Source organism: Clavelina lepadiformis, chromosome 7, assembly GCF_947623445.1.
Source record: "Clavelina lepadiformis chromosome 7, kaClaLepa1.1, whole genome shotgun sequence".
In the NCBI taxonomy this organism is placed as follows: Eukaryota; Metazoa; Chordata; class Ascidiacea; order Aplousobranchia; family Clavelinidae; genus Clavelina; species Clavelina lepadiformis.
Window position 1 is genome coordinate 14,972,997 of NC_135246.1, and position 22,135 is coordinate 14,995,131.

The 22,135-nt window shown below is 37.4% G+C and overlaps 3 protein-coding genes and 1 non-coding gene across 12 annotated transcripts; 2 read left to right on the top strand and 2 right to left on the bottom strand.

Moving 5' to 3' along the window:
- The first annotated feature begins 3,641 nt into the window (after positions 1 to 3,641).
- Positions 3,642 to 8,753, top strand: LOC143464809 (prestin-like). The gene is made up of 14 exons (XM_076962804.1): positions 3,642 to 3,890; positions 4,068 to 4,199; positions 4,455 to 4,612; positions 4,748 to 4,963; positions 5,116 to 5,280; positions 5,342 to 5,434; positions 5,613 to 5,755; positions 5,868 to 6,012; positions 6,228 to 6,341; positions 6,478 to 6,615; positions 6,727 to 6,869; positions 7,180 to 7,323; positions 7,493 to 7,950; positions 8,073 to 8,753. Exons 1-14 carry the CDS (start codon positions 3,740 to 3,742, stop codon positions 8,276 to 8,278), a joined length of 2,406 nt encoding a protein of 801 aa, XP_076818919.1. The 5' UTR covers positions 3,642 to 3,739; the 3' UTR covers positions 8,279 to 8,753.
- A 1,223-nt stretch (positions 8,754 to 9,976) lies between these two features.
- LOC143464810 (uncharacterized) lies at positions 9,977 to 11,728 on the top strand. The gene is made up of 2 exons (XM_076962805.1): positions 9,977 to 10,283; positions 10,460 to 11,728. The coding sequence occupies exons 1-2, from the start codon at positions 10,233 to 10,235 to the stop codon at positions 11,726 to 11,728; spliced, it is 1,320 nt and encodes a 439-aa protein (XP_076818920.1). The 5' UTR covers positions 9,977 to 10,232.
- On the bottom strand, positions 11,499 to 15,448 carry LOC143464811 (uncharacterized). Of its 9 annotated transcripts, none has more exons than XR_013118539.1 (11): positions 14,999 to 15,280; positions 14,564 to 14,622; positions 14,261 to 14,315; positions 14,007 to 14,184; positions 13,505 to 13,598; positions 13,109 to 13,233; positions 12,745 to 12,852; positions 12,532 to 12,608; positions 12,164 to 12,364; positions 12,000 to 12,066; positions 11,499 to 11,924 (listed from the first exon to the last, which is right to left on the bottom strand). XR_013118539.1 is itself a non-coding variant. In XM_076962811.1 (10 exons), the coding sequence occupies exons 2-10, from the start codon at positions 15,111 to 15,113 to the stop codon at positions 12,192 to 12,194; spliced, it is 984 nt and encodes a 327-aa protein (XP_076818926.1). In that variant the 5' UTR covers positions 15,114 to 15,160; positions 15,318 to 15,448; the 3' UTR covers positions 11,499 to 12,191. The 9 variants fall into 9 exon arrangements, 7 of the variants coding, with proteins under 7 accessions (XP_076818926.1, XP_076818927.1, XP_076818922.1 ...); XR_013118540.1 differs by having other exon boundaries at positions 12,000 to 12,081; XM_076962811.1 differs by adding an exon at positions 15,318 to 15,448 and having other exon boundaries at positions 11,499 to 12,364; positions 14,999 to 15,160.
- A 2,763-nt stretch (positions 15,449 to 18,211) lies between these two features.
- Positions 18,212 to 18,365, bottom strand: LOC143466308 (5.8S ribosomal RNA). The gene has a single exon (XR_013118753.1). It is a non-coding gene; the product is annotated as a 5.8S ribosomal RNA (ribosomal RNA).
- Between the last annotated feature and the right edge of the window lie 3,770 nt (positions 18,366 to 22,135).

A 22,135-nucleotide genomic window follows, 5' to 3' on the forward strand; every position in this document is an offset into this window, starting at 1 on the left:
AATGAACCACCAAGCTTGAGGTACAAAACATGTCTTTTATATATACAAATTATTTTTTGCATGCTTAGGCTACAAGTTACAGGCTTTACAGCACCTATGTTTTGATGTGATGTGATGAAAAACAAGGCAAATGCAAAACACAATGAGGCCAGTGTACAGTTTACCTGTTCCTCTCAGTATTAAATAGTACTGTGTGGCACTCATTCCCTTTATCAGTGCATAATGTAAACCTTTATACACTTCCTAATATATGGTCAAAAGCATGGTATTCGTCAACCTTGATATAGTAACACAAGAATACAGCAATAGAAAAAACAATACTTAATTCATAAATATGACATTATCCAGACCCCTTGCTAAAGTAATTTGAAATTAACCAGCGTTTGTTTTTCGGTGGTTGCACTTTGGAGAATTTATGCCAAGCAAATAAATATGCTATGGGGATGTTTTCGTTTGCTTTTACCGATGTTCTGCAAGACAAATACCGGTATCCAATGGTTTTCCAATGCAAAAAAGGTTTTAAAACATTCATTTCCAACCAGCTACGTCTGACGATTGACAGGTTACTCTTACTTGTTCTAAGCCACGACACTCTTGCTGCTCGGCTATCGCTACAACTGTGACAGTACCTGCTGAATGACGTTATACTCTTAAAAACTGAAAGCGATGATAACATGACGTAGGCAAAATGATATTTACACAAGTCATGTGAAAAGTTAGAGTTGTGCAACTGCCTAAATGCCTTTGAAGTGAAATTTTAATGTTTTTTGTTGGTGTTAAGAGTTTATCTACCGTTAGTTCATTGCCAAGCAAAAGAAAGCAATCTATAATAAGCAAAAAAAGTTGCGTAATTCTTCTAGCTACCAAAAGTATTTAATTGCTTATCGCACAGTATCACAGATCGCGGAGTTTACTGGCTGTACGACGTCTCAGCTGACTCAAGGCAACCGTGACGAATCTTTTGTGACGTAATATAATAACGCAAGATTGTATACAGTGATACACGGAATTAATTTTGCATCAATGTTATGCATTTTAGATATAAGATTTTTGTTGCTTTCCACCCTGCATTAAGTGACGTTAATTGTTAACCTGGTACTCGATTAAGGCGGTGCAGTACCAAATCTGTACAAATCGATTAAACCAAACTTAGTCTTAAGTATGTGACAATATCAGCTGTTTTGATAACGTCATGCTTACACAAGCAAAATTGTTTCTGCTATTACTTTGCACCAGATACTGGCCACTAAACTAATTACGAGATAAAGCATAGATATCCACTCCTTAGCAAACCTTTTGCCACAAAAGCTCGCCAGATAACCTGTTAAAATAGCTTCTTTTCTCTCCTACGACCTTTGTAGCACACGAATAGCGACACTTGCGGCGATCAACTCATCCGACTTAGATCGGATTCGGAAATTATACTTCATTATTCGACTTTGATGAATCACTATCCGCTCTTGGTATAGCACAAGACATACACGTTTGAGCTGGAAAATATATCCCGCTAATAAACAATTATTGACTTGAGCTGTAAGCGAGGTTTGTAAGCCAAAAGGTGAAGGCCTTGGCCTACCTATGCGAAACAGTTTTACCCAAAAATACAATTGTAACCCATATACCGACGTTTGAATTTTCTTTATAGATTTTTTTGGGGGGTTAAGTTTCAACCTTAACCTGATATCACATGCATTACCAATAAAACAAATTGCATTTTGATTTTTTGGTATTAGAAGTGGTATTTCCAACATTAGCAGTTACAGACCCTGTAAACTTTGCAAATGGCGACAATTGCAGCTCAACGCCAGCTAACGACTAATCATAACCGGCTAACGAAACTCAGCTATATTCCCTCCTGAAGCCTATAACACAGTAAATTATTGAATTTAAACAAGTAATTAATTTAATAATATAACTTGATATAATTTAATGATATAATGTACCGCCCGTACCGGTAATGATAATTTAATTTAAGTTTTTATTGGAGTTAGATAATACCGTGGAATAGTCACTCCGAAATAAAAATGGGATAATTTCAAGCTCCAGCATGTTTCTATCATATCAATGTGCAGTGAAACACAGCGACAATGTTTTTCAAAGATTGGTTTACATTAGGTTCAGTACTATGTGGAAAATTATCCTAACGTACTGTAATCCAACACTGGATTAACGTATGGTGGCAAAGGTAGCGGTTGCCACATTCTCCACTCCAGTAACTTTTGTGTTTTACTCAGCTGATAAACTTTTTCATTTTACGCCTTTATCTATTAGGGACTAGGCTATTTATAAAGTTTGAGTAATTTTTTGAAACATTTTGCAAGTAAACATTACATTAGGTATAGTTGAGCTTGTGTTTGTTAGTTTTCTGAAAAAAGCTTAAAATGACTTCTTAAAATAGCCTAAAAGTTTGCCACGGGACCCGACCTCTGTTGCTTTGTCCGGTCCTGGCGCAATCAACTCTAATTCCTTTTCGGTGATAATTACTGGTAGACCACTAATCCAGTCACAAAAAAATAGGACGTGATAGGGCAATTCTGCCGCACACAATGGTATCAAGTTCCGGAGAGTGCTTCACTTGCGGAAGTAGTGGTTTCAGGCTTTTGAAAAGGTAACACGTTTAAACCGTGTAGGCTACAGTCAAAAGTTCCTCTTTGTATCGTTCACATGTAAGAATACAGGCATAATTGCGACATGGCAGTTGTATACGTGGGGGCGTGTAAGTTTCGTGTAAAAATTTTCATTGTTTGAAAACCCAAATTGATACTAGTGATTGTCCGCTGGTCCCGTGTGGCCCTTATTAGTTTTCATTTAGTTGGCTTTCAGGGGGTGTAGCTTCAACCTATAGCTATTTAAGCTGAAGTTTTTTAAGTCAGTCTTCGTACTAGGCTACTGGTAATTGTATCTTCTACATTTTTTAGCATCAGTTTAGCCTTGTAGGACTAAAAGAGCAGCAAATTTAAACTTAAAGTCTAAGTTGGTTGAGCAGTCAACCATTGAAAGCCCCATGGTCGATCTAGCTTAAGATCGGAAACAACAGAAGTTGTTAGAGCTGCCACGAAAATGTGCAATGTGTTGCTTAATTTACAGCAGTATAAATGATCCTACTATGTGGTTTAGTTGTTGATGGCCATGTGGTCTTTAAGATAGTTAACCAGGAACAGTGCGAACCATTTATATGTTGAAAACTAACTTAGGCCTAGTGTACTAGATTCGATTTAATTCATTGCTGTAAAATCCTCACAGTTGTTCAGTCATTGCATTCATGCCTAGGTTAAACGAATCGGTTGCTAGATGTACCATAAATATTATCCTTTGCACTACCACATTTCCCTAGATTGCTATTTTCGGAATGTCCTTGAATAGCGTCGGAAGATGCGTACTTTGCATGGGTCACGTAGACAGTCAATACCTAACACAGTGAAAAACAAGTTTATGTTGAAGTGTTGCGCAACACTTGCCATTTTTTTCTATTTTTTCTAAATCCGGCCGCGATGGTTAATGCACGTGACATGACTGACGTCACAGAAAGCCCTAAGAAACAAGAAAAGCACGCTGTGGGTTTATATAACGTTAAAAATGCTGTGTCATCAGTTGTATTTATAAAGTGTCGTTTTTGCTATTTAATTTGGTATGCACCGTTTTCCAGATCTATAGTTGCCCAAATTCTGCATGTAATCACTTAAACGATAACATCGTAAGTTTGATACACTGCAATAGTTATAGAAATAATATTTCAAAAATGTCTGAAATTGAGAGTTCAAGTGAGGTCGCACCTTGTGACATCATGACTGACGAGCAATTGCTTCAATTGTATGGAAAACCGGAAGAGAAGCAAGATCCAATTCATCAGCGCGCTGTTTCGAAGATAAAGAAAGACTGCACATGTTCTAGTGAGTAAATGGTTACAGATTAATTGCAAACTCAAACTGCAACTACGCTTTTGCAGAGGGATTTCAAAATTTAATTGTGCTTCTACATCTGCAGCAATGCTACGACAGTTAGTTGCTTAGCGGTATTCCTTGTGGTGGTTTGTAATTTTAAGAACCTCTAATATTTTGCATGCATAGGGGAACGAGCAAAGAGCATCATCCATTCCATCCTCCCAATGTCTAACTGGCTTCCGCACTACAAACCAAAGGAACAGTTGCTTGGTGACGTCACCGGAGGCATAACGGTGGGAATTGTACATCTACCCCAAGGTTTGTTAAATTGATTTTTGTCAAGCCATATTTTTGACAAGTCATCATAATGGTCATAGAACTAAATGGCACAAATCAATTTACTTATTTATTAGCATATTATTAGCAATTTATAATTAATTGCTAATAGCAATTAGGTACAGCGTACAGTCTTATACTGCAATGGAAATCTGTTTTAAAACTCAGACCGCAAACGAAACCTAAGCTACATAACTACCACCACATAGTCTCAAAACCGTTTTATGTTTGCCGTAGCAATGGCATACGGACTACTAGCATCATTGCCGCCAATTAACGGTCTTTACGTGTCATTTTTTCCTGTCTTAATTTACGCCATGTTCGGAACAACACCTCACATGTCCGTTGGGACATTTGCCGTTATATCCCTGATGATTGGTGCCGCAATAGATAAGGTATTGTGTCATATTTCAAATCGATGCGTTGCGTATTGTCTTTTAATTATTATTACCTTTTCTATAATTCCATACCCCGCATTAAGCCTATTGTCTTTTGGTCAAACGCATTTTCGTATATTTTGTTTTCATCAGCACGTGCCAGACCCTGGCTGTAGTTCGATGCTAGGGACAACGTCGATGCCCACAAATTTTTTAAACGTGACGGGCACAGCTGACGTTACGGTCACTTCTTATGACGCCACTCAAACAAGTTTTCCAGAGTTTGATTCGTCGTTATGCGAAAACGATTACAATGCAAGAAAAGTAGAGGTTGCAGTGGCGTTGTCTGTAGCTGTTGCCGTAATACACGTGAGTGCTATCTAATGTTCATGCTATTGTTACAATACATCTTAATATACATCTGTTTTACAATAACTGTACCGGGAACATGGTGCTATGACAACACACAAGTTTAACTTGTCTATCCAATTATTTTTAATTTTGCGTTTTCTTTGAAACAGTTTGCAATGTACATCACAAGGTTAGGCATCATAACAATCCTTCTATCCAGTCACATGGTGTCGGGATTTACTTGTGGCGCAGCTTTCCATGTTATGACGTCACAAGTTCCAAAATTGCTCGGGTTAAACATTCCAAGGAAATCAGGAATATTAGCGCTGATATATGTATGTAAGTATTTTTACCTTGTTAGCATTTTCTTCAATTGACGCTGGAAATATTTTGCAGACTTATGTAGACGTTTTCAAGAACTTATATGCAATCAACTGGGCCACAGTTATAATTTCAGCATGTTGCATTGTGTTCCTAATGATCGGAAAGGTATATGGTTTAAATTTGGGGTTGTTTGAAGTATATTTGTGCATATATTGCGTATAGCTTATGCATGGTCAAGAGCTTTATTTAATCGTATAACTTATTTAAGTGTGAGTATTTGGAACGTAACTTTCGCTGTTTGTTTGGTGAAGTCGCGTGAAATTTATCTTTGATATTTCGGCAGGAGATAAATGTTCGATTTAAAAAGAAGCTCCCTTTTCCCCTTCCCTGGGAACTCGTTGTTGTCATAGCGACCACCCTTGCGTCACAGTTTGGTTACCTTCAACCGAACTATGGCGTCGAAATTGTGGGAGAAATACCACAAGGGTAAGAGGTTTACTTTACATCTGCTATAATAAGCGTTTTTTGTGATTTAGTCATTGACAAATAGCTCAGCCGACACATTCTAAAGGTGCTTGCAACCTGTATCGTTTCACAGAATAAGAATCTCTGTACCGGCTCCACCAGATATACTATTGGTTGCAGTTGACGCCATACCCATCGCTATTGTCATTTTCAGTGTTTCCATTTCACTTTCAAGATTGTTTGCCGCAAAGCATGCCTATGAAGTTGATGCGAATCAGGTGGATTTTCCTTTGTTCAGATATGCTGATAAGTTAGAATTTCAGTTGCATAACAGTTCACTAATCAGAATTAGTTACATAGCATAAAACTGCTGATATAGGATTTAAATTTTAAACTTAGTTCAATTAACATAATTCGAGAAAACAACTTTGACCGGCTTTTGAAACATTGACGAAAGCTGGAATTAAAAATATAATTAGCATTTTTGATGCAGGAACTGCTAGCCTACGCCATGGCCAATCTTGTGTCTTCGTTTTTTTCTTGTTTTCCGTGCGCATCTTCCTTATCTAGATCTGTCATTTGGGAAGAAACTGGTGGCAACACTCAGGTCATTTAAAGCTATTATTGTGGTCATATCACAGGTTTTCATTCTAATTAACAAATTCTAATATAGTAAATTAGACAATAGATTTATGACGTGATACTAGGCAAAAGCGTTAAAGTGCATTATTGTTTTTCTTAAGATTACAGGATTGATATCATCAGTGATTGTGTTGATTATATTGCTTTGGATCGGTCCTTTATTCCAATCACTACCACAAGCCGCTCTCGCTTCTATAATTGTTGTAAATTTGAAGAGAATGCTCTACCAATTCTCGCAGGTATACGGATCTGCAAACGTTTTCTTCACAGAAATAAATGTCTACTGAATTGGCAACCGTTTTGGATGAAAGTAGGTTGGCTTGTAATAAGGAGAATTGCTTGTTTCAAAGCTTAAGTCGATTTGGCAAGTAAGCAAGATAGATTGCATTTCCTGGTTCGTTACCTGGCTTTCTGTCGTGCTGCTCGGAGTAGATTTTGGCTTGATGGTCGGAGTGGTGTTTTCTCTTTTGACCATTATATTCCGAATGTTGATGTAAGAATGTATATTTACATTTATTCTAAATAGATTTACATTTATTGCAATAAGTATGCTTAGTATATATGATATAGTATACTCACGTTTCTTCATTTACGCGAAACAATTTTGTACAAGTGTATGCAAAACTTTTCATACACAGCAATAACTAATTTGTCTCGTACGTAATGCAGACGTTTTTGAAAAGACAATAATGGAAGTCCGTTAACTCATGGCTAAAATGCCCCACTAAACTCCTTTGCGTAGACCCAATCTAGTAGTTAAGGAATTTGTGTAAACAAGCTTTCACTGCTTGTCTATAATGCAGAGCACAAGGAGGAGTTTTAATAGCTGTTGGAGAAACAGGTCTGTTCAGAAGCAAAAAGGAATTCAACAGCGAACCGAATACCAACGATAATCGCATTTTAGTTTTCAAATTTTCCTCTCCACTCTACTACGCAAATAAGCAAAGGTAGATTTCATGACTTCCACTTTTAACCGTCATGGCGTTTTTGTGATGCCTGTGCACGTTTCAAAACTCGTATTGCAAAATTGGTTAAACACTATATACCCGCTATACTGTACAAAGTGTACATATAGTAACACAAAGCCCGCAAAATGATTTTCTTCGCCCTTCGCAGATTTGAATGCCAAGTTATATCTGCTTTGGGATTTCAGCCTGCAGTTGAGGTCGCAAGACGAAAGAAAGAAGAACTCAAAAGGAAAAAAATGCAGAAAAAAGAGCTCATAATGTCATCTAGCGGCTCGGTAGTAGCCAACCAAGGTTTTGTTGAGGAGGAAAACGGTGTAATCAAAACAGTTAGAGCAAATGAAAATCGTGAAGAATCAAGTCGACCGAAAATAAACGAAAACGGTATTATGAATCGTCACAACAAGGACGATGTAACTGATTTGGAAGCACAAAATCGTACCACAGAAAAGAGTATCGGTAAAAAGACATCAGAAGAACGTATTTCTCATCTTGTCCTGGATATGGCTTCATGTTCTTTTATTGACAATGATGGCGTGAAGTCGTTAAAATCTCTTCATCAGACTCTTTCGAAGTTGAATATAAAAGTGCTGTTAGCAGAATGCACAAGTAAGGTCATCTAACCAAGATTCTCTACAGCCGTATAGTGTAGGCTTATAGAAAAAATATTTTTTGTAAGTAATTTAAGCTTTCATAAGATATCCATAAAATAGATATGACCGATTTTCTAGGTGAAGTTAGAAGATGTCTCCAAGCAGGAAATTTTCCGTCCAAAGCAGAAGAAGAAAGCGCAGAATATCAACCAGTATATTTTGTTTCGGTTAAAAAAGCGTTTAATTACGCAACCAAAGACATCACTAGCGCAGTCCTCTCTGATGCAATAAACGAATCGAATGATACTACCTGCAACACAGGAATTGATGCCACTCGCATGTAGCGCATTAGTGACTTTACATTGTATACGATGTATTCTTGTTCTTTAATTAATTCATTATAGCTAACTTATCGTGATCATTTCTACTCAACAGAATTTTATAGTTTTAGTGTATGGCGCAGTGTAGCCCATACAGTTATGTACTCGCTATTGTGTGGTATTTGTAGCCCCGTATTTTGGTGCAGAAATGTCATACCGGTACTATGTCTTTATGTTACCTTCTGTTTTTTGAGCGTAAACTAGTCGCAAAGGCAAAACCCAGCAATAGTACTAAGGTTCCGAAATTGGCTTTCGTAATATAGTACCTGAATATTTTGTATTTCAGTAGTTTGTTAATGAAATGCGCTACAAACGAAAAGATTGTTTTTCTGAAATTGGTGACAACATAAAGCCAAATTGAACCCCTCCGTATTTCTAAAGACGATACAGGGAAATACCCGTTAAGATAATAAAAACATCTGTTCTGTTAAGCACTTTATCTGACTGAAAAACATATGTGATGTTTTTTGATGTAACCGTACAGATTTAGCATTCTAGTAGAGCCTATTAAGCACCTGCCTACCATAATACAGAACGTATTTTTGAATACCGAAACAAGGTATTGATAAATTATTGTTGCCAGTAAATTAAGAAAGGTATGATACCGGTAACGTTTAATTCCCTGGCAAAAAATTATCCGTTCCAAGACGTTTTCTCTTAGGCTTATTAGCAGGTAAATAAGTTTAACTTGCCTATTCGTGTGTCTTTTTTTCTAACCCAACTGGCAACAGCCCATGTCTCAGACAACGAATTCTGCCGGTGGAAATAGCCTAGTCACTTTGATTTTGAATTTAACATAATTTCTCAGAATTGCACCAAATCATTAGGCTTATTTAATTATCAGCCAATTGAATTTGAATTCAAGGAGAATTTCACTTCATAAGCTTACTGTCAGACAGTAATAAACAGGTACGGTAAAAAGTAAAACGATACATTAAAATATCAATAGCCTAGGTAAATAATTGGCAATAAGTTGAAATAATAGCCTTCATATTTATCCAATTGAAAACGTTGATTGCGCACAGGCTTAATCTTCTTACAGTTATACCAGTACAGGCTTACTGAACTTTAGGGCCTAGTTTGAGTGTGTGGGACAGTGATATTAAGATTACTAAGTGGCCATCTATTTATTAAACGAGTTAACAGTTACCTTACCCTTTTTGGAAGTAATGGTTGTTTAGGGACTTCAATGGGTTTAGTGTTCGTACTAACCATTATTCATTTTTATCATTTGGATACATAATCCTTGCACGTTTGAAGCCCCCTCCTTTTTCCCACTTTTAGTTTGCTGGTGGAGTTGTTATTTTATCACTCTATAATGGTTGGCACTTTATTTTTCACTGCCCCACAAAAAATTATGAAAAATAAACAATGTGAATTTCCAGCACATACATTCGAGACTCTCATTCAGGTGAGAAAGTCTTGCAGATGACCAATGCTTTAACTTAGTAACGTGACAGGCTAATGCAGTGATGGCTTAAATGACTACCAACCAGTCTTTTTTGCTGAAAACTTTATAATTGAAGGAGAATAGTTATCTATTTAAAAAAAGTAGAGTAAAGATATACTGATACAATATATATTCACTCCTCGATTACAACTATTATTTAATATTTATAATTAAAATTAAATAGGATCATAATATTACTTAGGTACACTCGTCTACCTTCATGTTTTACTAGCAGGTTATAAGACTTTAAGTTACACGAAAGGTTATGTTCAATTCTGAAACAAGTATTTCTAAACCTTTAGAACCTGATCTGCTAACGGTTCGAGTTCAAGGCACGGTGCCACTGCCAATAACAAGTCAGCATGATGGATATTTTGGACGAATTTCCTTGTAACATTACTTGCGTAGACCATATCCACTTTGAAAACAATATCACACTGACATTTGTTTCCTGCAGAATTGGAGTTCATGTTTATGGAAATGACAAAAAAATTGGATTCTGCAATGTGCCCATGCAATGTGAGAGGCTTGCCAAACATCTTTTGAAGCTTAAACACATAAAAGATATGGCAACAGCAATTGATAAAGTTAAAAAGTCACTTCTTCCATTTCAAATGCAAGCCGTGTCTATGTTTGACTTTGTTGGAGAATATTTCATTGCTGTGTTAAACAATGGAGATCTGATATTTTTTCAGAATGCTCTGAGGGAAGGCCTTCTCAAGGAAAAGATCTTTAGTAACATTTTGGGTTATGCTACTAGCACGGTAAGCCTAACCCCCGTCTTGAAAGACAAACACACCGTTGTACTTACCAAAACAATATCCCTGAAAAACAACAATAATGGATCTATTGTGGTGGATAAGCATGGATTTGCAGCTTTTTTTGGTCTTGAAGCTTCACTTTGTTGCTCAGACATTCTGCTTTTGTGTTTATCAAATGGAACCATTTGGTATTTGCCGCTAAATTCAAGTTTGGGCACACCATCTTTTTTGTACTCTCTTAATGATGAGTGCATAGAAGTAGGCACAAGGAAATATGATGACACAGTTACTTTATTATTTTGCACGAAATGTGGGAAAGTGACATCGCTCATACCAAAATGTGACCATTTCAAAGTTGAAGTGCACTGGATCAAGAAAGATGATGATCAACTGCCAAATATATGCTGCAATCGAACCAACTACTTTGAACAGTGTCGAAATAGCCTTATAGCAAAACGTAATGTTTTAGTTTTGCCAAGAACTAATGTCTTTGCTGTAACTAATTCCACAAATCTCCATCGATTGAGAATGGATATTTCTGAGTTGGGAAAAAGAAGAAAGACCCTTAATAAATTTCATGAGGAAGCACAGACAGCAATAATCAGACACAAAGACCTGGCAAACTTGTCAATCAAAAGTGAAGATTTATTTAAATACCACTTCACTGAATCGTATTTGCATGTTGAAGTGACTGATACGAACGTTTCTCCACTGGATTTTCAAGTAGTTTTGCAATCCAATTCAAGTTCTAAAACTATTTCAAGCTCAAGTCATACCATTAGTGTCCCTTTCAGCGATGCTGTAGACTGTTGTCAAGCCAAATGTTTCGTCTGCAGAAATGATGTGCTCATAGGAAGTGATTCAATAAAATTTAATATTCTCAACTTTATGACGTATTCCAGCAATGTTTTATGGCTTGAAAAACGTTTTTCATTTAAGCTTTTGCTATGCAGAAGTTTGACTTCACAAAGCATTGATTTCCTGAAATTTTTATTTCAACCAGAAATAGTTGTGAAAAAGCAAATATTTTCCTTAAAAATTGCATCAGATGAAATATTTGTCAAGTTCATGCTTAGTTCAAATGAAAAACAAACTGCGTTTCATGCGACTTCATCAAATGAATATATTCTGTGGAAATTTAAGTCTCTTATGGTATACCGTCTTCATAATATTAATAAAGGAAGTGAATCAGCTGCGTTGTAAAATAAAATTAACTGTGAAGTGTTGTACTTTTTTTCAAAATGCAGCCCAGACATACGTAAAATTGTACTAATCTGTGTTATAACTGTTCCATACATCATCACTTGCATTAAAAATCAATAACGAACGGCACCAATTAAAATGAAGATTAAAACTGCAAGATCAAAATACCATGAAAAAGAATATCTTCGGTCCATATCTAAAATATATAGATTAGCTTATTAAAAGAAACATGTGAGAAATTCATTTAATACTGGTTTATAATCATTCTCACCAGGAAGATAATTTCCTAGGTTTGATTGAGGTCAATTGTTTTTGCTCACTGTCAACTGAAGGTCTTGCTAAATAATTCATATCTGATAAATTTTTGGACGGACCTCAATAAGCGTTTTTTGATAAATATTTATGAGACTATCGGTATTGGACTACAATGCTCACCTTACAAGCTCAAGAATTGTGAATACTGTCATGATGACGTTTTTTGATTAGTAATAATATCTTTCGTTTTCTTCTCATCTAGCATAGTTTTTTGTTTCAGTTCATCAATTTTCTTTTGCAAAGTTGATGATTGTTTTTTCAAGCCTCCTCTACTTGGTTGTAGTGATGCATTTTGCAAATAGTATTTCGATGTTATTGAAACTACAAAGCAAACAGTTGTCCATGAAGTGAACTGTGCATATATACAAGTGTAGCAAAAAATTAAACCTGGTAAACAGTTTTTTAATTCTACTAGCACACTTGCTAAAATGCTGATGGATATAGGCTGCCTGTAAACAGATAAAATATGCTGACATTGCAATACTTACCATGACTGGATATTTCAGAGCAATCCTTGCTGGAGTCTTCCTTTAGCTTTTTGCACAGGGCTTCATACATGCTATTACTGCATTGGACACAAAGTTTAACTTCAAATAATCAGCTCGTTGCAATGTATAGCATCATTAAAATAGTGAAGGCCAATAAAGTATGTATGAATATGGCCTAGCGGCTAGGCCCTAGCCAATATAAACCGCAACTACCTGCTACGCTTGTTTGTTTTTGCATTCTTGCTTTTATGTTTAGAAAACCAGGTCGTAATAGACTTTTCAGAACAGTTCAGATCATCTGACAATTTCTGGATGGTTTCACTGTAGAATACATTTCAACAATATCATGAATCCCATATTTTCAACAGCTTGAGATATCGTTTATATATCTAGTCATACCACGAAAGAAATAATACGGCAAATTTAATAAATTATTGGCTAATAAGCCAAAGCTTTTTAACAGAAATTGAGCTTAATTGTTCGTGGGTTGCCAAGACGCAAGAATAGTGTAATGTGGCCCATACACATAAAACTTTGGGCACTCCTGAATGTGAAAATATAAAGTTTTACTGCATACTTATCAGGATTTGGATTCAAAGAAAATGATTTAAGTAAGATTTTTGTTGATTTCACATCAAACATGTCAATATTTCGTTTTTTTCTTTTGGAAACACCAATAAAGTTGTTGAATTCATTGTCTCCCTAAAATAACAATTTCAGGTCAAAGTAGTAGTTTTTTTCAAATGCTTTTAATATTACGTATGGTATATTAGACAACAGTAACAAATACCAACTTTAAAAATTCCTAACGAAATGATGTCTAAACACAATTACACAGGATGTACAAATCAGAATGCTTGAAATATACACACTGTAGCTAAGCTGCATGTAATGAATTAATCAAGGTGACTATTAAAAATACTGAAATTTACGTAGTGCGCCATGCGATTGAAAGATCATACAACAGACAAACCTTTTGCTTTTGTTGTTGAGCATTTTTCAACCAGTCATATAAAACTGGATACAAGGAAATCATACATGAAATTGATAGTTCCAACATTTCAAACCTGTAAACAAAAATTTGATGCATTTCAATAACACAAAAAATAGATTTTAGCTTTACCTAAAAGCGACAACACATGGCAACAGAATATTTATTTTCGAACTGAATAAAATCCTTGCTAGACTTAAACTCGATGGTTATTTTTACCTGCTCAAATCCTGATAATCAATTTTTTGTGCATTGTTAACTGAAGATATGTTTTTGTAGTCTTGCCCGAATTTAAAACTGTTTATCAGGACTATTGAACAGAAACGAGTTCAATTAAAAAGTTTCAAACAGCGCCATTGCAATGATAGCACGGCATCGTCAAACATTAAACCTAGAGTCTGGCACTTCAACCACTATAATACTGAGAGTCAATTGTTGCCTTTCCAGTAACAAGTGTTTTGCCCAAATCAGTCAGCAAATTTACTTTGAAATTGTTGATCTATTAATCGGTTTTCTTCTCCATTTTCCAATTGATGTGGCAACTTGACGTTGCGTTACATCCATCGAAATTCGAGCATCACGAAACTTTTCCGCAAATTTGGCTATTTCTTTAAAGTTGACGTTTAATTTCTTTTCAAGCCCTTCATGCACTTTTGTGTTATCTGTATTGGAGTTTATGAATGGAGTGAATTTATATATGGAGTGTAAGCCACAACAATTAACATATCTCCAACTTACCACTATGTTCATTGAAAATTGATGGAGAAGACTTCATGGCTTTCTTTGAACCTTTCTAAAAACATATTAGTTTGTAATATATTCGAAGCAAAAACACTAGAGCCAGAGTAGATGCAACATTTTAATAACAGGCGTTTTGAGTAACTTGTATGAGTATAGTTATTATTTGAAATGTCTACTCTGGCTATAGTGTTTTTCCTTGGAATTACTTGATCTTCCCAACATTGTTCTCCTAGATGCTTAATAATGCAGCTGAGGTTTAAAAAAAATGTTTGTATACAGTATATATAAAAACGCGATTACTTTCTGTATGAGGTTTGACAGTTCTTCATGGAGCTTATCTTCTGCTTGAACAATTTCTGCTGAAAGACCACAGAATATTTAATCATGTTAATACAAGTTATATCACTTTCCATGCTGTAACTTTTCAAATGATTGATTTTCTTGGAAATAATGAGTACAAAATATGAACTTTATGTGCATCATGCATGCATACATGCGTTCCATCTGTGGCAACAAATTTGCTTTTAGACGTGCCGTATGTTTCATAATTTGATTGGAATTTGAAAGAATAAAAACCAATCAAGAACAATTTCTGAAACTGGTGAACTTGTAATGCTAAAGGTGTTCCAAATATTCCTAACTCATAGTCATCACTACATGCTAAAAAATGCAACCAACTTGAACAGATACACACACAGCAACACACTTGAAAAAATCAGGATATGCAATAATTACCCGTATCATGAGAATATGCAACATCAACAATGTAACCCTTGATACCATTCAATTCAACAAGCTCAAGTTCAGCTTTCCTCTGTGAAACTTTTTCCAGTAAATCATTGTATCCCATATTTTCATGCAGTACAAATGATTGGCCAGCTCCGTCTTTATCAGATTCTGAATCACAAACCGTTTGAGGCATATCTTATCTGTATGAGTGATGTACAGTATACTGTAGATATAGGCAAACCTAAGTACATACCACCAACTAATGAATCCTATAAGGAAAGACATTTTGGAAATTATAGACAAGATCGTAGCAAAACTCACGTACCAACATAGGAATAAACAATTCCAACGTTAAAATTTGAAATGCGTTTTCATTAGGCTAGCGGCTAGCCTACTCCAATACAATGTTTCAAATTTCAAAATACTGAAATATCCGTCAGCAAAAATTAATCGTCGCAATTCGTTTTAAAGCTTTAAACGCGTTTTACCTCAAACATCACGTGCAGAATAGTATGCTCATACTTCATGCCTGAGCACAGATTACTTATACGCTACTACAGCAAGCTTGTCATGCTGGTTGTTTTGTATCCGGTTGCCGCCGCTTAGGTAAGCAGTTTTCACAACCGCAGCACGAGTGCAAAGTGATTTAAACATGTCAAAAAAACCGTTATCGTGCTTTGGCGCCATTCAATACCACAACTTGCTTAAGTTAGCAATAGGCTAGATACCATTAGAATAGTCAACGTCAGGAACTAAGGCAGGTTTTAGATGAATACAGTATTTACAGACAAAAAAGTGACAATGTTCGGTGGTTAAAGCGTATAGCGTCACATCAACTGTTTGCAGCCTGCTATATATACAAGCAAAAAGTATTAAAGACCTAGTTCATCTGAGGCGAGTAGGCTAAAGCTACCCTTCGCCCTTAGAATGGTCGATCACCCTTTTTAAGAATGAAAAAAGAATTAGCGTGTTACAGAACGCAACGTGGTTAGCTGAAAGTGAACAACAGGCAGTTGTATATCTTGTAACTGCGTGAAACTGAACGTTGTGATTACTTTTTCCGCAATCGCCTTAACTTATGAGTAGTTGCGTACAATTGTGTGATTAGTCACGATTACTGTACTTGTGTTCTTTATTCAAAACGATCGAAAGTTGTTACAGTACACCACTTAATTTCAGCCATTTACAGCTTTATATCTGAAACCTAAAATGAGTCCATTTCATCGATTAACAAGTTTGAAGTTAACTTAATGTTTATGCGTGGCATAGTGGGTACCAACGTAATAATAAAGGAAGTTACATTTTATGCTTCCATAGTGCACAGTGCACACTAAAGAGAATAGAATAGACCTTTCACACTGCCGCCTGCCATTTTGAAAGGTTGAGTAAGGCGTTACGAATCGTAAGTACCGCAACTTCGTTGCGTCTGTGAAACATAAACAAAGACTGACGAGGTCAGTCTTCCCTTTCCGTTTTTCTCTCTCTCGCTCCACAGACACATCGGCATCGCAACTACGTGCAAACAGGAAAATGTCCTTTAGCCGAGCTGGTCTCAGAAAATGCTTTGGCCCAATCAGATTCATTCGGCTAAAGGCCAGACATGCCAAAGGTCAACGCAACTTAGTTTAGGGTGCTTGTAAACGCATAGAAAAAGTTACTTCGCCACAAAGCTGAGAGAATATATTTGTTAGTGTGTTTTGGAAGTTCTATGCTACACATCGAGTAAAAAACATTTGTCAATAGGCCGTGGAACGTATGAAACTGGCAGAAGTGTTAAAACGTTTCGCAGCTTCGCTTTGTTAAACACAGACGAGAACCAGATTCATGCACCTATTTCAACATGGTGGGCTGTAAAGGTCTACATTGCTAGTGGTTGCTGTCTGATTCGTTGTGAGGTTAGAGTTTATATAAATAGACTTTGCTTAACAGCGCAAATCAAAGTCGGGAATTTTTTATAGAAATTAAGCCGCAACCTCTTCAACATGAAACGAAGGGTAAACACTTGCTTTTATCACACGGTGTCTGACTTGTTGTTAACTTAGAGCGTGACTACAAGAAAAACTACTTTGGCCAAGCTGCTTGTTCACATCTGCGGTGTCGTGTTTGTATTCACGTCATTTACGACCTACGTTGCTGCAACATTTTGCAGACGAATATCGGCAATCTGTTGCCGAAGTCAATTGCTGTATGTCTGGTAACGCATTTTCGAAATATGAAATTATTTTGTGTAAGATTGCGCAAAAAGTGTCACAATTTGTTAACTAAGAATCGGTCACCGTTTTACAACTCTTTTACGCTTCCATATTAACCCAATTTACTGTATAATGCATTTGATAATTACCTAAGCCTATCTTCTAAATCTAACATCCCTAGTTCCATTTAACATTTTAACCCTGATTTACCAAAATTAACGTTTTTATAACTTTCTTTACACTTGACTTTCTTTTTCTTGCAACCGGGTGTGTTTTGAGTTACCGACTTATGGTGAAATGGCCACTTCTCATAGTCAATAGTGTATATCGTAGGCTATTGTACTAAAAGTAGTCTGAATGATTTCTAACATGGCAAATAACTCCTCTTTCGAAATGTGAAATCGCTTTAACGTTAACTGTAAGTCAAGAAAAAGAAAATAAATAGTTAGTACAGTACTTCCTCGATTATCCGGTCAAGTTGGGTCAATATTTTCAAAAATCTGACCGGATAAGCAAAAAAAACGGATAATTGAATTTGTATTTTTACCGAGCACGCACGCAAATCGCCGCCATGGGCCTGACACCCGCTATGGGACGAAGCCTCGATCAGAAGGACGCGGGCGATCCGCGACGCGCGCAAGACGAATTCTATACGCCACAATTCCGGAGCGCTCCAAAAGCGACCGGATTCGGCGATGGGCTCATCCCGCTTCACTCGCCGTTACTGAGGGAATCCTCGTTAGTTTCTTTTCCTCCGCTTAGTAATATGCTTAAATTCAGCGGGTAGTCTCGTCCGACCTCAGGCCGAAATGTAAGAGACGTCACACGTGCCGAGGATCGACGACGTTCGCGATCGATCGCGGCGACTTGGCGAAACGAGGACACCTCTTCGAGGTCGATCCGCCGCCGCCGCGCTCTCCGATCGCGTGCCGGACCCTTGCTGACTTCGACGGGACGGCGGAGACACAGGTCTCCGTCCGACTCCGCATTCGCCCGGGCGACGGGCGCGCCGGGATTGCTTTTCAGACGACCCTGAGGCGGGCGTGGTCCCGGGATTAACCCGAGGCCGTAATTCGCGTTCAGAACGTCGATGCTCAATGTGTCCTGTAATTCACACTAATTCACGCAGCTAGCTGCGTCCTTCATCGACTCGCGAGCCGAGTGATCCACCGCCAAGAGCCATCATCGTTTATCGTTTCAGCTTCTACGAAGCAGTCACAGGTTTGAATGTGAGCGCCGAGCGGACGATCTGACGACCGTCACTTGAAACCGCGGGGGTACTCGACGCCCGTGAAAGACTTGTGCCTTGTCGAGCGCCTCAACGGGCGCGTCTTGACCTCGACAAGCGCGAGAGGCGGCCGGTTTCCCGGCGACGCCGCCGCAGCTCGAGCGGGAGCCTCCGTTCGTTTCGATAATGATCCTTCCGCAGGTTCACCTACGGAAACCTTGTTACGACTTTTACTTCCTCTAAATGATCAAGTTAGATCGTCTTTTCGGACACCGGTTCGGCCGTTGCCAGCCGCTCCGGGTCCAATCGGAGGACCTCACTAAACCATTCAATCGGTAGTAGCTACGGCGGCGGTTCAACGTCAATTGAAAAATAAAAACCAGAGTAATCTCACGCATATGATAGTTGCAAGTGCAATCATGCGAAGTAAAACGACCTCCCAAAGTCATTGATCACTCGGCCGGATAATCGAATGCCGGTTAAACGAGGTACGGATAATCGAGGAAGTACTGTATAGCTTACTAGAGCCTAGCTTCTATTTTTCAAACGTGCTGTTTTCAGCAAGCGTTGCCATTTCTCACACCGGGTCTGCATGGAAATGTTACAAAAGATTGCAATGGAACAATAGCCAGTGTGAATCCTAGCTTTCGGGTTTTCAACTAAAGAACCCTATCTAGAACGTATTGATAATTGCAATAACTTGATCTACAAAATAGTATAGCAACAGTTTTAACGCAGTTTTGGAAAGTTCAGCAAAAGCTGCGTGAAATGTGTTGCAGCAAGGTAGAACGGAAAAGTATCACAAGACGTTGCAATCATGACCTATTCTCACGTACAATATTTAACTTAGCTAGGTTAACATACTTTAATGACTAACATAATCACGGTCACAATACGTTTAGAGTTAAATGAACTGATTTCGCAATTTGCCGTATATACAACATTCTCGCATTATTAAGCAAATCAGAGTTAAGCCGAGCTTACTTTTGGCTACTTAGGTTACTTATGTTTTGTGTTTGTCGGCGCTGTAAACACGCAATTGGCAGTATTACTGTTTGGAACTTTCTAACTAGATTTATTTGTTTACAGTATTTCAACACCATCTACACATATATCTAAAAAGTCCGTGGCAAGTAACATATCACTTTATTATTAGCGTAGCTGCAGGCGTAGCAAAACGAGCCGTAATGTGACGTCACTTCCTAGTATTTTATCAGCAATTTGCAGACTAGCAAATGAACAGCGAGAGCTGAAAGTTGGCAATGGTAAAGATTAATAAATATACAGTCATAGGTGGGCAGAACCGCGGTACTATAGTACCGAATTACTGTACCGCGGTAATTCTTTAGTACCGATACCGGTACCGTGGGTACTTTTGAAAAAAAGTACCGAATCTCTATACCGAATTACTTTTTGCAAGAAACTTTAGTCGGTCCCGTTACTCGGTACTTTTCACGTGATTATTTCAAAATTTTAACAACTATGTTTTCAAAAATACATGTTAGTTAACCCTTAATACTAATTTTAACATCTATTGATCTTTTTTGATGTAGAAATGTCAAGTAAAATTACAAGCAAACAACGTCACATATGTTTTAACCTGGAATAACCATTACCGAGGGTATAAAAGCGGCAAACATTGCATTTCCAGCAGCATCTTTTACACAAAAAGTACCGGTACCGACAATGTACCGAACTACTTTTTTAAAATAGTACCGTATACCGGAACCGTCGGTTCATTTTTTGTCAAGTACCGGTACCGTTACCGGTACTTTCAAAGTACTGACTGCCCACCTCTGTATACAATGGTAGTAGTAATATCATTGCAAAAGGAACCGCTTTACATTTTCTGCTCCCTACTACAGAACGTTTATTTTCCGATCGGTGTAATGTTTCCGTTTCCATTTAAGCGTTTCGTTGAAATTCTCATAAAAAATGTCGATTCAAAATGGTATTAACAGTAGCCCAAGCTATAATTTCATATTGATCTACTAACCGTTGCTGCTTGTTGTCGTGACTGCAGATAATAGACAACAGCATATTTGGCGGACTCATTCTTATATCACGTTTAAAATCATGAATGTTTTATTGTATTGTTTATTTGTCGCCATTAACTGAGCGAAGCGAAAGTTAGGATGCTAACCGTTGTAGTTAATATATAACATATATCTATAATATATATCTAGTTAATAATACACAATACAACACAGGCTCAGGAACAATTAACGAGCAGGGAAAAGTGGCAAAGCCCAAGGGCTTAAAACATGCAGACAGCAATAACACTGGACAACAGCAAAATTATTCCTCAAATGAAAATAAACTGCCTAGACTAACTTTGGGACGCTGATTCCAAATCTGAAATCAGAATTGGTCTATCACGTCAGGTTTTCAAGATATGAAAATTCACGAAATTCGGATTTTGCATTGATTGGCACTATATTATAAGGTTCTACAGTACAAGGTATTGTGCAATTTTCTTTCCCAGCGAATTGTTGGTCATATCATGTCACAATGCATGTTATGTAAGATTAATATTGACATTATTTTGTAAATGCAATGTTCTATCTTTTCACAATTAATGCATTCTTGAATGTTCTTGGCCATGACTATAGAGGGGGGGGGGGGGTAGGGGTAGGGGGGGAACATATGTGGAGACCTTAAAGTTGTGTCACTTTTGCTCGGATTGCAGTTGGGTTACACCAAGCATATGTGCTTTCTCTGTTTGTGGGACAGTCGAGACGATGCAAACCACTATGACACAACTGAATGGCCAGTGAGAACGGACTACATTGTTGGAAGATATAATGTTAAGTGCCAACCCCTAATTGATCCGAGCAAAGTGTACTTGCCACCACTTCACATTAAACTGGGCCTGATCAAACAATTTGTGAAGGCAATGGATTTCAATGGAGATGGATTCCTGCATATAAAAGAAAAATTTGGTGCAATACCAAGTGATGCTAAACTGAGAGCTGGAATATTTGTTGGCCCCCAAATACGTGATTTGATCCGTGACCCAGTATTTCCATCCAAGCTTAATTCAATTGAATTAAAAGCCTGGAATGCATTTGTACAGATTGTACAAAATTTTCTTGGGAAGTACAGGGCAGAAAATTACTCGGAACTAGTGGACAATTTGCTGGAATCATACCGCGAAATGGGCTGCAGAATGTCGGTTAAACTGCATTTTCTTCATTCACACTTGGAATTTTTCCCGCCAAACCTGGGTGATGTGAGCGACGAGCATGGGGAAAGATTTCACCAAGACATCTCTGTGATGGAATCGGGGTATAGAGGTCGATTTAACCCAAACATGATGGGGGACTACTGTTGGTTTCTTCAGCGTGAAACTGACACTGAACATACTCGAAAGAGCAAGTGTATAAAGCACTTTTGAGGGAATATAATGTTATTTTTGTCTGATTTAATTATCCTGGGTTGTGTTAAATTGTGCAGTATGATAATGCTGTTATTTTCAATAGAAATTACTGGGTTGATTACATGTAATGTTTTGTTCCGCTCAGCCAAAATTAGCCAAAATCACAGTTATGGGTTGTCGTGAGCATATATCATATCTCAAAAACGTGACGTGTTAGAAAAAATCTAAGACCAGATTTGGATTCAGCATTGCAAAATTAGTCTAGGTAAACTTGAAATGAGCGAGGAATAAAAAATAAGTTGTAAATTGTTGTCCAGTGTAATAGGACTGTGCTATAAGATGAT

Coding starts and splice junctions, on each gene's coding strand:
- LOC143464809 (XM_076962804.1), top strand. CDS start 3,740: ATGTCTGAAATTGAGAGTTCAAGTGAGGTCGCACCTTGTGACATCATG. Junction 6,342..6,477: donor AAACTGGTGGCAACACTCAG/GTCATTTAAAGC, acceptor GTTTTTCTTAAG/ATTACAGGATTGATATCATC. Junction 7,951..8,072: donor GCTGTTAGCAGAATGCACAA/GTAAGGTCATCT, acceptor CCGATTTTCTAG/GTGAAGTTAGAAGATGTCTC.
- LOC143464811 (XM_076962807.1), bottom strand. CDS start 15,185: ATGCCTCAAACGGTTTGTGATTCAGAATCTGATAAAGACGGAGCTGGC. Junction 14,185..14,260: donor AATTTTCAATGAACATAGTG/GTAAGTTGGAGA, acceptor ACTCCAATACAG/ATAACACAAAAGTGCATGAA. Junction 12,853..13,108: donor TTGAATCCAAATCCTGATAA/GTATGCAGTAAA, acceptor TGTATTCTACAG/TGAAACCATCCAGAAATTGT.
- LOC143464810 (XM_076962805.1), top strand. CDS start 10,233: ATGTTTATGGAAATGACAAAAAAATTGGATTCTGCAATGTGCCCATGC. Junction 10,284..10,459: donor CTGCAATGTGCCCATGCAAT/GTGAGAGGCTTG, acceptor ATATTTTTTCAG/AATGCTCTGAGGGAAGGCCT.